Source organism: Bombus pascuorum, chromosome 12 (assembly GCF_905332965.1).
Source record: "Bombus pascuorum chromosome 12, iyBomPasc1.1, whole genome shotgun sequence".
NCBI lineage: Eukaryota > Metazoa > Arthropoda > Insecta > Hymenoptera > Apidae > Bombus > Bombus pascuorum.
Window position 1 is genome coordinate 7,601,488 of NC_083499.1, and position 16,876 is coordinate 7,618,363.

Here is a 16,876-nt window from a genome sequence, read left to right on the forward strand (position 1 = left end):
GTATAGCGTGCAAAACAACATTGTGTATCATTATATGATCAAATGCCGTGCATGTATAATGCTTTTGTATTAGTTCCAAAAAATATTTAGTAAGAAGAAAGCACTACGAATTTATTGATAAAATATCTTTATATGTATACATATATATAGTCATATATCTCAAATGATCATATACATCATTTATAAGAATACGGATTTTGACATCTTAGATTAATTGAAAGCAGTTTTAATTGGTTGGCAACAAATGCATATTGTATCTTGTTGTTAGTATCTAAAAAAATATCTATATTATAATATTTAGTATAAATTCATGATTATATATTTCATTTATTTCTCAAATTACTATGGTTAAGTAATTTAATCATCTATCATATATACATTGTTTTCTTTGTATCATTATTTCAATAATAACTAAATGTAATAAAATTTGATAAATATTGTCACCTTTTTTAATTCTTTATGTTTATACTGATATATTTTTCACAATGAACAATATATATTTTCTATAATTATTATTATTATTTTTTATTTCAGATATTGCAGTTAAATATTGAGGAATGGCTGAAAATACTACTGCATCAAATGCAGAGGAAAAAGCTATTTCCTCAGCTATGACACAATGTTATGAGAATTATATCATAGTTGATGTTGGTGCCAATCTTACTAACAAAAAATACAGCAGAGATTTAGATAGCGTAATTCAAAGAGCAAAGGATGCAGGGGTACAAAAGATTATGGTAACAGGTGCAAGTATTCGTTCTAGTAAAGAGGCACTAAGATTAACTAGGATATATCCTGGTACTCTTTATTCTACTGCTGGTGTGCACCCTCATGATGCAAAATCATGGGAAAATCCTGATACTTTGCAAGAACTTGAAAGCATAGCTAATAACCCTGAATGTGTAGCAATAGGAGAATGTGGCTTAGATTATAGTCGTGATTTTTCTGATCCTGAAACACAACGTGCTGTATTTCATAAACAAGTAGAACTTGCATGTCAATTAACTAAGCCACTTGTAATACATGAAAGAGGTGCTCAGACAGATGTTCTAGAAGTTCTGAATCACTATAAAAATTGTTTACCACCAGTTTTAATCCATTCATTTATTGGAACTGCGAAGGAAGCACAAATTTATTTAGACCATGGTTTTTATCTAGGAATTACAGGATATTTATGCAAAGACAAATCTGATAGTGGAATAAGACAACTGTTGGAAAAAAGACTTGCACCTCTAGACAGAATATTAGTAGAAACAGATGCTCCATTCATGTATCCTAATACTAGAGCCAGCAAATTACCTATACATGTTAAAGATGCTCTAACTGAACGATCCATGACATTTCTTCATCGTTACTGTACTTTTCAACGTAACGAACCATGTGCCTTACCAGCAATAGTAGAAATGGTAGCAGCATTTATGCAAATTGCTCCAGAAGAGGTTGCCTTAGCTACAGCTTTCAATGCTTTGAAATTATTTGGTCTAAATCAGTGATATTAATAATTGTTTTTTATTCAGAAAATGGTGCTACTGGGTGCTATTTTACATTTTAATTATTCTGTTATCAATATATTGTCTATGTTTAAAAGCATTACTTGTGTGTTTATCAAAATATGTCTTTCATAATAATAATACCAACTTACACTTATATAACTTATCAACAATTATAGGAGAGAAACATGTCATGAAATACATTATTTATACATTAATAACTATTATCTTCGATATATATGTTACTTTTATTTACATTATTCCTATGCAAAAATATTCATCTATACAAAAGTTCATCAATACATTAAAATTAGTACTATATAAATTATTTGATTTATAATACAAATTTTGTAGAAATATATTATGAAATATATGATTCTGAAATTATACATTTTAATTGTTGATGTTATAAATATTTTCATATAAATAAATTGTTACATAAATGAAGAGTTCATTGTAAATATTTCTTTAAACTTTTGGAAAGTCCTAGTTTTAATAATATTAACATCTTTGAATAGGTCATTTGAATATTTTCACTTTTATTGATGATAGAAAAAAATATGTCACATCAAACTTGCATGGTGTTGAGAGACACATAATTTGATGTAAATAATTCTTTGATAGGTAGACCCGTAGAGGTCATATAAAGGTCAATTTCGTTTTTTTGAGTGGAACTATATGCTTTTTTATGTGCCATCTAGTAGAGTGTTTTAAGATGCATACAATGATCAGACAAAATCAGAGTAATTTAAAATCAATTTAAGATTTAAATTGAGATATTCCGAGATATTCAAGCAGCCTGTTTTAGGATAAATATATTATTAAAACAAATATATTTATCTTCTATCTATAACAAAAATACCATAATACATGGAATATGAAAAATGATTTTGTTTCTTATTTTTACAATTTTTTATATTTATTAAATTATTTATTTTATATAAACAATTTATGAACTACTATCATTTTGAATTGTACTGTTTCAATTGTATGACTTTCTGAAGATGTAACACTTTTTCTTTATCAGAGAACTTTTCCCAGATGTATGGATTTATAACAAAGGAGTGAAAACCTGGTAATGTTTCTATTACTTTTAATTGTATCTTCACTGTAGATAATAAATTTCCTTTATTAATAGAATATGCCTTTCTTGGGAAAGCGAAAAAGAGAATTCTGTAAATTTAAATAAACATTATTTTTGGATTAATAGAATAATTATTAAACTACTTCAAAATTATTTCTTACTTGCTACATTCTGTTAGCAATGCTAGTTCCTCAACAAATGTAATATTATCATAATTATTAGTATTCATAAAAGAGCCATCTGGTTGTATGACAACAACGTAATCTAAAATAATAAAAATCAAAGATTTTAAGCTGCAAATCATTGCTGTTAATGTTTGATTATGATTATTCACAAATATGTTTACCAACAAATTCGCCGAATTTTGTTCTTAAACCACTTTTTATGTATTCAGTACCTCCAACAGCTTCTTTTAGACTATCTATTAAATAAGGTATTTCACTACTGTCACGTTCAATTTTAATTTCATTTAATTTGCTTTCATCTGGCACAAATCCATTATATTCAGGATAAAGCTGTTTTATATACCAATATAATTTTAAAACAGATAATGTAATATCTTTTACAAAAAGAAATGAATTTCTTTCACAGAAAGAATTATATGATATGAAAATCTTTTCTATTAATTCCGGACAATAAAAATTTAGTGAAACTAAATGGAAAGCAGTAGGCACTGTGTTAGGTATTGAACAATCTGTAGCGATAATAAGATTTTGTAATTTTCTGCCTATAGTTTCCCAATTATGTGGTATATAATCAGCAATAATAAAGCCTTTGATAAATGTATGTATATTAATAGAATGTCTTTCTAAAATATTTATATTTTCAAGACATTTTTCCACTAAACAGTTTAACAAAGGAATATTACTAAAGCGTATATCATTTAAATGCTGTAAGATGATTAAGTTTTGTTGGAAAGTAATATTGCTAATTAACGCAGTAGAACATAATTTATCTATTAATGCTTCATTATAGAACTCCTTTTCTCTAGAAAAAAAAATTATAAATAATATAAATATTTGTACGATATAAGTAATTTTAATTATATAATACTTACGAATTTAGAACTTTTTTAGAAATGCAATGAAGTAAATGCTCGATTTCATTGAAATTTAATCTATTACAATTAATCAATATCATATATTGTACATAATGCAGAAGTTGTGTAGAAGGTGGACACAACTTTGGTAAACTATATATTGCATTAAAAACTAACATTACATTGTCGAAATTTATTCTGTTCTTATTTTCCTGTAAAATTCGAAGAATGTGCCTTTTTGCAGTTACATTATTTATTGTAGAACAGAAGTTAAGGGCTTGAAACAAATTAGTACTATCTGAATTAAGTTCAATTTGAGCTTGCTGTTTAAAAGCATAAGGTAATGCATGAAGTAAAGATATAGACAGAAATGATTTTTCCATATTGTATAACATACTATATAGAATCATTATCTGTCCAACTGTGAAATCATTCAAGGAAACACGTATCATTTGAAGCAATGTTTGAATTAATACACTGTGAGCCGAAACATTAAAAAATAATAAACATTGTAAAATGTTTATAGTATCATATCTGCTTAAAGATCTAACATCTTTGAGTATCACTTTACAAATATTTTCAAATCCTTTGCAATTTGTGAAATCCGTCTGATCTAATTTTTTATTTCCATTGAACTTTTGATATAAAATATTTATAGTTCTAACAGCAGTTTTTGCATTCATGTTTTTACCATTTTCTTCAATGTATTTCATAGTGTTTTCATAGTCCAAAATTTTATTATTTGTTATTAAATTTTTAACAATTAAAACATCTATAAAACATATGATATGTATACATGATGTATAAAGATTGTAAAAAGAGGACTAGAAACTTCATTACCATGGCTTGATATTGTACTAAAATTTGATAAAGTAGTCCATTTATGGAGTATCATTGAATCTTTCACTAATGTTCTAATAATCTTACTCATTGTATATATTTTTTACAAGAAAATCATCTAAAAATGAATATTAAACATTAATTTAAAGTACTATAGAAGCATACAAGTATAGCATAAATCATATAACCTGAAACATGATCATATAAACAGGTCACGACACTTGCCAGGAAAATCCGCCCGGAGATTGAGTTGTGTCTAGTCCACGATCATATGAACAAGTCTCAACGTTCATTAGGAAAAATCGTTTAAAAATCGAGTTGTGTCTAGTTGTGAAAAATCAACATGAAAGGTCAACATTCTTCAAAGGTCCGCATTCTTGCGAGACAGACGGAGATGAGTACAGTAATTGTATTTTATTTATTGACAAGCATTCTAGCATGTCATGTATGCGTAAAATGAGAACCCCCTTGTCTTCCATGTTGATTTTTCACGATTCAATTTTTGGACGGTTTTCCCTAGCAAGTGTCGAATTTTTGGTAAAATTCAATCCAATGGTCATATGTGCGGATCACAGTCATATAATGTTTATTTCATATAAATTATATATATAATGTCGTATAATGTTTATTTATATGATTGGTGCGGACCAATCAGATGATGGATAGGAGCAATATGGCATCAAAGTAACATGTAAATACCTTAAAAAGGATCAGTTTGACAACTTAATTATAACCTTTGGATTAATGGAGTCCTCGCTGTAAAACTTGTTTTTTGGAATTCTATACATCAAAAATTATAAGCTTGCAAAAGAAAAGTCAGTAATTTTTGAGCCTCTAAAGTAAAGTTTAACGGTATTGTCAATATGTGATGTATAACTGAAATACTTTGTGCACTGTGGTTATTTTTTATAGTAAGTAAATTTTGAAAACATGTCAAGAGAAACAAGGATATTGGAGATAAATAAATACATTTTATCAAAATTATGGTATACGTCTCTTATTATTTACCGGAGAAATAATAACAAATCTTTTTTTTTACAATGTAACAATGATATTGAAGATTTTGTTGAATCAAAAACTCTGATTACAAATTTAATGTAAGTATATAGAATGAAATTTTATATATTAAAAATGTTTTATTTATCATATACAATATATGTATATACGTAAAACTATCTAAAATATTTTTTTAAACCATTTAAAATAAATAATTTTTTGTATTATATATTTTTACAGTCATTCTCAGAATGAGAATCAATATCAATGGATAAGTTATATATTATTGCATAAACTTCTTGACAATATAGCTTTAGATACTAAATATGTAGAAAAACCACAAAGTTATGTTCAAATGATATATGCTTTGCAATTGTACAAAAATTTGACGATATATTTACAACAGGTATTTTAAAATTGAATTAATTTATACAAATTCATTTATATATTTTATTTCAATTATATTCATAATTTATTTTATATTATGCATTTTGTAGGAATTACTAGCATTCTATAAAAATAGTTTAGAACAAAGAAGTTCAGAAGATTTTGAGAAAATACAGAATGGTTATTTTATACTTCTGAAACAAAATGTTTGTGATAATCCATTTATTACATGTTGGATTCTTAACGAATTATTGTTAATTTATCCTAAGTCATCAGTTAATATTATTTATAATTTACAAAATTTTTATTTTTTGCTGATAAAAGAATTGATGGAATTTGAATTATCTAAACAGAAATCAGACAATGACAATTATTTTGGATGTATATTATGTATTATTTCAAAAATGAATATTGTTGAATTTAATGATCCTACATTGTCAAAATGGCTTTTTCCTATGATGTTGAAAACTAAAAATATTCAAGATATTGAATTTGCATTATATTCAAGAACAGATCATCACTTTTTAAAAAAATGGTGTACTTTTCTTAGTGAATTTTATATACATTCCAAACCTAATAACAATTTGAATCATGTATTGAAAATTCAGAAAATATTATTTCATTTTCCTTCTGCTTCTGCCCCTATTCTAAATAAGAATAATCTTATAGAAAGAATAAGTAATAATAAATTACATTGGATCATAGACATTTTGGTAAGTAACAGAATATAAATTACTATATAAGATATTATAAAATATTTGTATGTAATATTAATATTTTTTTAGGACATGTGTTATATTTTAATGATAAATGGACGATATAATGATGTTTCATTAATACTATCCAGTACATTATTAAAAGCATTTTGGCCAGTTTTGTTATTTAAAGTTTTGCATGAGTATTCGCAAGAAGAAATATTTTTAAATAATGCTAAGAAAGATTATGATTTCATATGTAATTCAATTGAATTTTTAATACCTAAATGTAATTTTGATATATTATGTGATCCCACATTGAATGAATTACAAAATGTACTATGGAAAAATGTAAAAATTTTAAAATATATCTTAAACTGCATAAGAGAAGATGTTAAAACAGATAACATATATCATGATGAGATAATAGAGACAACTGACTTTCAGCAAAAGCTTTCTATACAGCAGATATTCAATCTTTTACAACATTTTGATAGTCTTTTAGTATTAAAAATGACAACAGATATATATGAACAAAACTATGAAAAAGTAAAAAATTTATTAAAAGATGTTTGCGAACCTGAAAATGTTTTCATAGCATATTGTAGCATTTTAAGTGCTTTGAAAGGTGTTTTATTGTGTAATAGTTATGATGCAAAGCAATCTATTATATCAAAGTATTTTTTTGATATGGATCATTATATAAAAATGTTATTTCCGCTTAATCTACGAATACAAGTAATAGAAAATATATTTTGTTTACTTTTTTTGCGATATGAAGACTTTGGTCATACACAAAAAAATTATGACAAAAGCTATATAAATAAATCCCATGAGCAATTAAAATTCGAAAGTAAGTGGATGAAACAACATCTAGGAGGTTTTATTTGTAACAAATATGCTGTGAGAGATATATTATTCCACTTAGAGGATATTATCTCAATAACAGAAACTGCATGCACAGAAGAATCTATAGAAGAAAAAGAAAAAATTCAAAACAATATTGCTTCTATCAATGCAGCAATAACAGATGCTAAATGGAGATTTGAACTTTATACAACTTCGGAATTTACTAAAAATATTAGTATAAAATATGAAAATAAAAGTTATTTATCTAAATTTAAACCTAAATCTTTATTAGGTGGAAAGTTACCTTCCGATTGTTCCAAAGAAAAGATATTTTTTTATCAAGAAGGTAATATTTCAGATGGAACAGAGACAAGATCTAGTAATAGTTCTGAATCAGAACTAGTACATAATACTAAATGGCGAAAACGTTCTAATAGTTTAGTATTAACAACAGATGATATAACAACTAAAGACATTATCCATAAACCATTATTTGTGAACTTCATGCTAGCAACAAAAGAAAGCTTAATTATTAGATGTTTATGGAAAAATGATTATGCAAAAGCACAAGCTATCATAGAGGTAACTTTATTAATATAATTTATTTATATGTTTTTTATTGCAGCTTCTAATTTTTTATACATGTCTTCTTCAAACTCAGTAGGCTCGTATTTAGTCGGTTCTTTTTCTTGTTCTTCTTTTCTTTGAATTTTTCTGAATATACCAGGAGGATTACTTGCATAATATTGCTTTGCAAATAATATTCTTTTTTTTGGAAAACAAAATTTAAAATGGAAACACCAACAGCACCATCCTATAGAATAATACACTGACATGTATTTAAAGCTATTCTTATTTTATGAAATCTTTAATAATATAATTTACCTCTATGGCACCAACAAGGAATTGCAACACATACATAAATCAAAAACCAAACTTTAATAGTTAGACCTATTTTGCGTAATGTTCTTTTAACAATACGTTTATCTTTTTGTTGTTCATAATTGTACATTAAACAATTTAGTGGTTTAATATGAAATGTACCAGTTAGGTTTGTACAATTTTTGAAATCAACTAATTTTTGTAATATCTCTTTAGGATGTTCTTCTAGTTTTCCCTCATCAGTAAAGTTCAAGGTTTTGTTAGAATTTATATATTTTTCAATTTGTCCTTCATATTCTTTTTTGAACTGATCATAGTCATAGGCTTCTTCTCCTGGTTCTGTACTATCAGCATATCTAGGATCTTCTTCAAATATGTTTGCAGCAATTGATCTTTTATTCTTATTGATATTAGCAGCAACATTAGTTATCTTTGAAAAAGAAGAATTATTTTGCAAATTTTGAATTCCTGTCTTTTATAATCTGAAAGTAAATATTAATAAAGCTACATTTTTATTATTATCTAATAATAAACTAGTAGTAATTACTTTATCAAGATTTTTCTTAAAACCAGCAATAAATGGTGCATCATCTTCCCTTATATTAGAGTTCTCCCATATTTTTGATTCTAAATGGAAATACATATTTGTATGCTGTATTTTATTTATGGTTTCATGTTTGTTATAACTGTCTACATATGAATGTAATGGTCTGTATCTATTTTCATCTTCTATATAAAGGTTTAAATTTCTTAATTCTTTAGGCTTTATTATTTCATTTTCACTTTGTTCATCATAATCTTTATTATCAGAGGCAATCTCGAATACTTTTTTATCTCGTAAATTGATCTGCATAGAAAAAGATTAGTAAAAAAGACTGTAATAATAACAATTAATGAAGTATTAATACTCAACTTTATGCAACGGTAATGATAAAACAGAAACATTCAGTAACAACCATATAGAAAATATGTTTTGAAATAACATATTTAATTAATGCCTATATTAATATGTTCTGATTTTTAAGACATGCAATATGAAGAATACCCAGCTAACTGGGGAAGTGCAGTTTTCCAAAGCATTACATACACTTAGGGAAAATGTATGTAAACAAGCAAATACGTTGAAAAATAATGATCAATCTCCAGAAAACTCACAATTTTCTACACTAGAGGTACACAGTAACAATTAATTAATAATCTATAGAAATTAATCTATAAGAATAATAATTAATAGTAATTAATCTTACAATAATATTTTTGTAGAATATAAGGCTAGTTACACAAGAGGGTATAAAATCCTCTAGACAAACTAGTCAATTTGAAACTTTTTTGGTATCTCAAGAAATGAATTTGCGATTATTATCTATGGAAATTCTCACCAATAATGAAATATTAGCAATATGTGCATTAGATTTGGCTTTAACAATGAGTCAAATTTACCCAATTTCACAGAATCTTTGCGAAATTGCAATGAAATACTTAAAATTGTGTAAAACATTTGATAATACTGAATATGTATACTTCTTTCACAAATTTTGTCAATTGTTATATGAAAAGAAAGATGTGGCTTCTGTAGAAGATATACTCTGTGATGCAAGAATTGCATTATGCATAAAGGAATGTAAAGAAAAGGAAAACTTTTGGACTGATATTATGATTAATCATCACGAATTTAAAGAATCGCAGATTGATAAAGATACAATTAATCAAATATTAAAAGATAGTAATTATTTGCCTGGTTTAAAAATACTTAGCAAAACAGTAACAGTTGCTTGCGGATCTCAGAAATATATGCAAAATATGTGCTCCCACTTACAACTTTTACATTCAATTATTCCAACTGAACATACAATATCTACAGTTTCTGATTTATTAAAAATTCCATTACATTATTATTTTGGTTACCAAATATTTGAACTTAAAATTGAACCACAAAAACTTGAAGCAATTGCACATGATTTACAAGTTAATTTGTCATATAGTATCCTTACAAATACTTGCCCTAAACTTTCTTATCAAGAAGATTCAAGTTATACTATCATTAGTAAGGAAAATGGATGTATTGTTTTGAACAAAGCTTCATCTAAGTCGGTGTGTATAAAAAATTTTCAGAGAATTGTATAACAAATTTAAATAACCAAATAATAATAATATCTTAATTTGTAGGATTTAAATTATAAGCTTCAAAGACCAAATCAATGTGTTTCAGAGATATTAACAGAAATGTTGCAAATTTTGCATAATTTAAACGTGAATCAATCCCGTTTGGATCCTGATGTTTGTAAAACTATTTTAAACAATTCTGAAATTCAAACTGTATTAAAGAAAACATCTCGTCTTGCAAGTTTAGATTTGAGTGAATTATCTGTGGGTAATGAAACATTAGCATTTCTTTTGAATACATGGAATCTGATGTTTCTACATACTGCTTTAACTATTTGGGGAAATCGTCCTCCTTTTAACAACTTACAGCATGCAATTTCATTAATGTCAGTTGGTTATTTAATTGGTGATTTGGGTTTAGTAACAATTGCTGCACTTAGATCAAAATTATTAAATAACATAATGTTAGATAATAAATTTTTTATACAAGTTGAAGAACTTAATGAACCAGCTTGGCAAGATTTGGACATTACCCATGATCCAAGAGTAATTTTTGTAATGGCTAATGAATTTTTAGGGTCACCTCGTATACAAGTAAGCTATTTTTTCTGTATGACTTATTAAAAATACTTATATGTTTATACAGTTTTTTATTGATATTTATATTTTTAGGTCTATAACCCAGACTCATTGGATGAAGATTTAACTAATGCTTTTCATGAATATCTAAATTATTACTCATGTGAGAAGTCTACTCAAAGAATAGAAAAACAAAAGATAATGTTACTTCCAAAAATTGTAGAACAATATCAAACTTTCATTTCTCAGAATTCGAAAAATGATTTACAAATAAGTAATAACAGTAACAAATTATTTTCAATAAATGATTATTTTAAATCTTTTAATGAAGATATAGTTATACAGTATATGCCACTTTCCTACTCATACAATGTAATATTGAAATATTCAAATTATTTCAATTCATATAATCATAAACAAATTAATCAGTATAATACTACCTGGAAAAATCATAATATAAGACCAAGTTTATTACAATACTTAGAAGGCCAATATTGGGTCGTCTCGTATCTTTTACAAAGGATAAATAATGAAAATCCTACTATTTTAAGAAACAGTTGTGATAACTTGAAACGCATTGCATGTCTTGAAAATCTTTTAACGTCATATTGGACGAAGGAATTGAAATTATTATTTGAAAATAATCAAACTCTTGCAGCCATATCCGAGGCAATATCAATACAAAAATTGTGGTCTCATTTTGAACTTATGTTAAAGGAAGATGAATTGGATGCTTGTTTGAGACTTATAAATGCTTTACCAACCCATATTGCTTTAAACAGTGAATTGCAATGTTTTCGAGATAAAATTCTCAGTCACATAATTTCGAAAAAAAAAGATACATTCAACACGGAGATATTGCAATATTTATATCAAATTAAAGATATATATATATTAAGTCAGACAGTATTGTATAATGTTAACAAGTGGCATATAAATATTTGTGAAAATGCATTACTTCATACAGTATATCATATAGATAACTACAAATTACCTATACATTGTAAGTTACAATTGAATGAAATCTTGCACAGAGTGCTAATTTTTCATAAAATGCTTCCATATTGTATAATTAAATCCAACGAAATTTCGTATAATATTGCTTATTGTACAGAAAAAGTTGACCCATTACAAATTATCAAATCACTAATCAATGCAGATAAATTTGAATTGTGTTTGGAATGGATGGAATGTCAAGCATTTTCTTTAGAAATACATCCTTCTGTAACACAAGATTTTTTAATTGGTTTTTTAAAAAATGAATCTCAAAATTTTAAACAAACTTTAAAGGTATGTTAAAAGATACTCTAAAATTAATATTATAAATAATAATTTTTAGCTTTTAATAAAGTATATTGTTCTTTCCAGTTTTTTCAGGCATTACCCTTGGGTCAGTCAATTAAACTTTGCAAGATTGTCTTAAAAAAATTAGAGTCTATTGACTCATTAAGATTTATTTGCAATTATTTATTACAGTATTGTAAAGCAACAGAGACTATAAAATATAGACGAACTCTACTAGGAATTGACATTTTAAGTATGTTAAATGTTCAAGAGAGACCATTATATATTCATCTTATCAAGGAACCGTTATTAATGTTAGAACAATTGCTGATGAATTGTAAATTTGAAAGTATTCAAAGGATATTAAGTAGAATTCAAAACAAATTAAATCAAACAGATATCCCAAGAAGTAGCTTTGACAAACTTATAAGATTCTATGCTCAAAAGTCATTGGATTGCCGTGTATCTCTACAATGTGATTCTATTGAAAACAAAACAAAAAATGTACAACATTCTGCTTCAGAAATAGAAAACGTTGAGTTTGTTATGCCTATAGTAGTTCCTACCAAAGAAGAATGGATACCTAATGATAAGGTATTTAAAATCACATGCATTTCTTTTTTAACATTACTATCTTATTAGTTTGTAACATTTGAGATTGTTCTAAATGTTTTTTGTTTAATAGGCCAGGAAATGTAGTTGCTGCAAAAATGTTATATTTTCAATGTTTAATAGACGACATCATTGTCGTAGATGTGGCCGGGTTATTTGTGCAACATGTTCTCAACATCGCATGCAAGTATCTGGTTATCCACCCTCTGTACTTGTTCGCGTATGCAACGACTGTAAACGACAGACCGCATTACAAATGCACACTTTTCAAGGAACGGAGTCCACTCCAAGTAGTGAAATATTTGATTATTGGCGATTAACAAGAGACCAGAAACACAATGATACTATCAGAGAAGAATTTTCATTTGAATATGCCCCAAACATTTCTTTATGTTTAGCTATTCTGAATTTGCATTCCGAACATCAAACATATGCTAGGTAATAATAACTTTTAAATATTATTTCATTTATTTCATAAGGCTTTCATGTAAGAATATGTAACAAAATGGATATTTATAGTTTTCTATTAGATTGTTGTGACGAAATGAAACGTCTTCTACAACCTGTTAGTGGTGGTAGAGTAAATCCTGAAGTTGATCACACAGTTATTATTAAAATGATACGTTCCTTATTAGTAGCTGCAAAAGTTAAATGTGCCAAGCTTGGTCTTAATACGGGACTAGCTCATTGTGATCGTTTTCTATCGCAAGTAGATCTTATTGCAAGTCTTGTTCAATTTGATTGTTTACATTTAATACCTTCTGATAATCTACATGATCACACCCTAAGAAAGTTGAGAGATCTTTTAATTAAAAAAGAACAGTGGACTCTTGCTTTAGATGTAAGCACTAAAGCAGGTTTAGAATGTTTAGATACACAAGGAGTTTGGGCAACTTGGGGTAAAGCATGTTTAAAAATGGGATATTTTAATCAAGCACGAGACAAATTTTTCCACTGTCTTGATAAAGTACAGCCTGAGAATTTTGATGATTGGGTAATTCTATCATATCCAGAAGAATCAGAAATTTTGAGCAAAAATGGAACTCAGAAGCTAATAAATGAATCTAATAAAAACAAAGAAATTAAAGTGGATGAATTAAGCACAAAGAAGATAGAATTTTCAAAAAATCGTCCATTAAAAGATCCACCATTACTTATAGAAATCCTACAAATATTAGATAATTTAAGCATATACAAACAATATGTACAGTATCCTCATCAATGCAAGTTTAATACCTCGCAAGAAGTGTTAAATAATTTTGGAAGCTTTAAAATCGCTAATCAAAGACAGCTTGATATTAAAAATACATCTGTAACGGTTCAAAATATTTGTTATCATGAAAGCATTTATTATTTATTAACTTATGGAAGTTATAACTCAATTTTAGAGTTCTTTTTAAAACACGAGGAATTTGATAAATGTCTTATTTTTACTTTAGAAAACAATTTGGAACCCGATTTATTTTTCAATGCAATTTACTTATATTGTTTAAGAAATGGAAGTATTGACAAACTTCATGAAGCAATGATGAACAAGGATTCAAATTTATTAATTTGGAAGAAATATTTAATATATATTTGTCATAGTTTAGAGAAAAGACAATACTTGAATATTTTATATCATTTGCAACTTTTTATGAAAGATTTTATACGTGCTGCAATGACTTGTATCCGCTTTTATCTTAACGATGTAAACAACTATTCAGATTTAAATGCTAAAATTAATTTCTTATTCGACGCCCAAAAACATTTGGAATCTGAGTTGCAAATTGAAATTTTAAGTCGTAAAAGAAAACGAAGTACGAGCTCCATGCATAGCAATCAAGGAATTCTAACAATGGAAATGGAACCATCAGAGATAGATAAACATATAAATTCAATTTCCAGACAAATGGAAATTACAAAGTTTCTAGCAAATTGTGAAAAAGAAGGAAGAGCTCCTATTCACTTTTTAGGCATGTTTCCAAAAAAAGACTCTAATAATTCTTCTAATCTAGAAATACCAACATTATTTGGTGATCAACAACAAAAGATTGACTTGGCTGTTTTAGCCATTCTTTGTGGACGGAATATTGAAGAAGGATTTGGCATAGCATTTAGAATAATCCAAGGTCTCTTTTTTATTTATATATAGTCTAAATACTTTGCAATTTTACTTTTTTATTTAAGTGATGTTATTATTTTAGATTACAATTTACCACAGCAAAAAGTGTATTCTCTAACTGGACACATTTTGGCAATGAAGAACAATATTTCCGCAATAGAACAATTAATTAAATGTTGTCATACGTCTGGGATTGCAAATTCATATATTATATCAGATTATGTACTGACTCACTGTGTGAAGTTGTTATTAACTCATCAACATGATGAAACTAACTCACTTTTAAAAAATGATATTTATAATCTTATTAAATTAATAACTGACATAGAACTTAAAGTAAGACCAAAAATTGCATACACAAATGGATTTCCGATCTTTTGCAACAAAGTTTTTTCATCCTTCTGTTTTCAGATAAATGCATATATCGAATGCAAGCAATTAAAAGCAGCCTACCTATTAGCTGTGAAACATTCAAGAGCACAAGATATAAGAAAAATTTTGAAGGAATCAGATAGGCTTGGTCGAAATGCTATTAAAGCAATATGTATAAAATGGCTCCAGCAAGAACCAAAATTATAATTTTAGGTTAATCTATAAGAGCGAGTAAACGTGGAATATTTCTCCATTTCGCCTTTTTATTAAAATAAGATATTTTATGTAACTTTCCTATTAAATATTTAAAAAATAAATCTTTTATAAATTCTTTTAAATGATTATTTCTAAGTATTAAATACAAAAGTTGAGATTCTAATCACTACATAAATGTTTTTAAAATAATATATAAAAAACATTTATATTTTGAATGATTTTTTCATTCTTTATTTTGCAATTAAAACATAAGATATATATATGTACTTAATTTTCAATAACTTAATCATGATTATATTAAGTAAATGTATAATATAATCCTAAAAGAGAATATAATAATAAAATTAAAAGAATTTATTATTAAGTACATTAATAATAATAAGTAATATTTCACAAATTGACATCTCTTATTAAAGGGATAAAATATTATACACTTCCAAAATAATACTTTTTATAATTTTTTTTCATATATTTTTATAAATTTTTTTATAATTTTTTCATATATTTTTATAAATTTTTTTATAATTTTTTCATATATTTTTATAAATTGTAAATATTACATTTATATATAAATATTGTAAAAAAAAATTATATGCTTGTAAATAAAAAAAAGGAAAAGTATGTTCAGAAAATAGATGTTTCAAAATAATTATGGAATGCATATGTCAATCTCAAATTCTATTGTATAAACTACTGTAAACCTATTACAAAATATTAGAACTACTTCAATTTATATAGAATGCATTCATTATGCATTATACCAAAATGTACATCAAATATAAATATCAAACTTTATTGTACTGTCTTTTAATCATATATTTTTTTCATTTTTTCCTATTCTTAGACATTATAGAAGTATAAACCTCTTCTACAATAATAAAGAAGATTATATGCTCCAAGGTGTTTGTGTTTATGTTTCCATCCTGCCATATTGTTTTTCATGTTCATCACGTATTAATGTTAATAGCTTTTCATCATATTTTTGTGCAAATGCAGCATCAGTGTTTTTGATTGATAGTAGCAAAAAATCTTTTTCCTGCCGAGACCAATTATAACTCCATTGTCGAAAGAGTTTTACACGACATCGAAACAAAGTTGGTCTGTCATATTTATACTCATCGTCATTTCCTAAATTTTCCATGCTAGATATCAATCTATGAACAAGATTCACAGGTCCACATTCTTCGATAAGTATATCCAGAAAGTCATTTTTTTGCATCTCAGACCATTCTTGAAACCATTCTACTACATAGCGTAGTTTTGCTTCATTTGTAAGTAAGGTAGTCATGTTCTACCTGTAATAAAATTCCAATTAATTAACATAATTAAAAATAGAAAAGTTAC

The 16,876-nt window shown here is 26.3% G+C and overlaps 4 protein-coding genes across 4 annotated transcripts; 2 read left to right on the forward strand and 2 right to left on the reverse strand.

The window, feature by feature from the left end:
* The first annotated feature begins 120 nt into the window (after nt 1–120).
* On the forward strand, nt 121–1,937 carry LOC132912720 (3'-5' ssDNA/RNA exonuclease TatD). Its single transcript, XM_060970402.1, has 2 exons — nt 121–263; nt 535–1,937. The coding sequence occupies exon 2, from the start codon at nt 558–560 to the stop codon at nt 1,491–1,493; it is 936 nt and encodes a 311-aa protein (XP_060826385.1). The 5' UTR covers nt 121–263; nt 535–557; the 3' UTR covers nt 1,494–1,937.
* A 475-nt stretch (nt 1,938–2,412) lies between these two features.
* Nucleotides 2,413–4,749, reverse strand: LOC132912705 (uncharacterized). The gene is made up of 5 exons (XM_060970369.1): nt 4,454–4,749; nt 3,632–4,385; nt 2,921–3,561; nt 2,736–2,838; nt 2,413–2,663 (listed from the first exon to the last, which is right to left on the reverse strand). The coding sequence occupies exons 1-5, from the start codon at nt 4,542–4,544 to the stop codon at nt 2,453–2,455; spliced, it is 1,800 nt and encodes a 599-aa protein (XP_060826352.1). The 5' UTR covers nt 4,545–4,749; the 3' UTR covers nt 2,413–2,452.
* Nucleotides 4,750–5,016: 267 nt separating this feature from the next.
* LOC132912687 (uncharacterized) lies at nt 5,017–15,654 on the forward strand. The gene is made up of 14 exons (XM_060970317.1): nt 5,017–5,268; nt 5,366–5,550; nt 5,690–5,855; nt 5,947–6,549; nt 6,622–7,962; nt 9,288–9,434; nt 9,526–10,353; nt 10,429–10,959; nt 11,038–12,234; nt 12,313–12,822; nt 12,914–13,278; nt 13,360–14,951; nt 15,027–15,280; nt 15,356–15,654. The coding sequence occupies exons 2-14, from the start codon at nt 5,384–5,386 to the stop codon at nt 15,521–15,523; spliced, it is 7,869 nt and encodes a 2,622-aa protein (XP_060826300.1). The 5' UTR covers nt 5,017–5,268; nt 5,366–5,383; the 3' UTR covers nt 15,524–15,654.
* Nucleotides 15,655–16,309: 655 nt separating this feature from the next.
* Nucleotides 16,310–16,846, reverse strand: LOC132912733 (uncharacterized protein C14orf119). Its single transcript, XM_060970426.1, has one exon. The coding sequence runs from the start codon at nt 16,818–16,820 to the stop codon at nt 16,443–16,445; it is 378 nt and encodes a 125-aa protein (XP_060826409.1). The 5' UTR covers nt 16,821–16,846; the 3' UTR covers nt 16,310–16,442.
* Nucleotides 16,847–16,876: the final 30 nt, after the last annotated feature.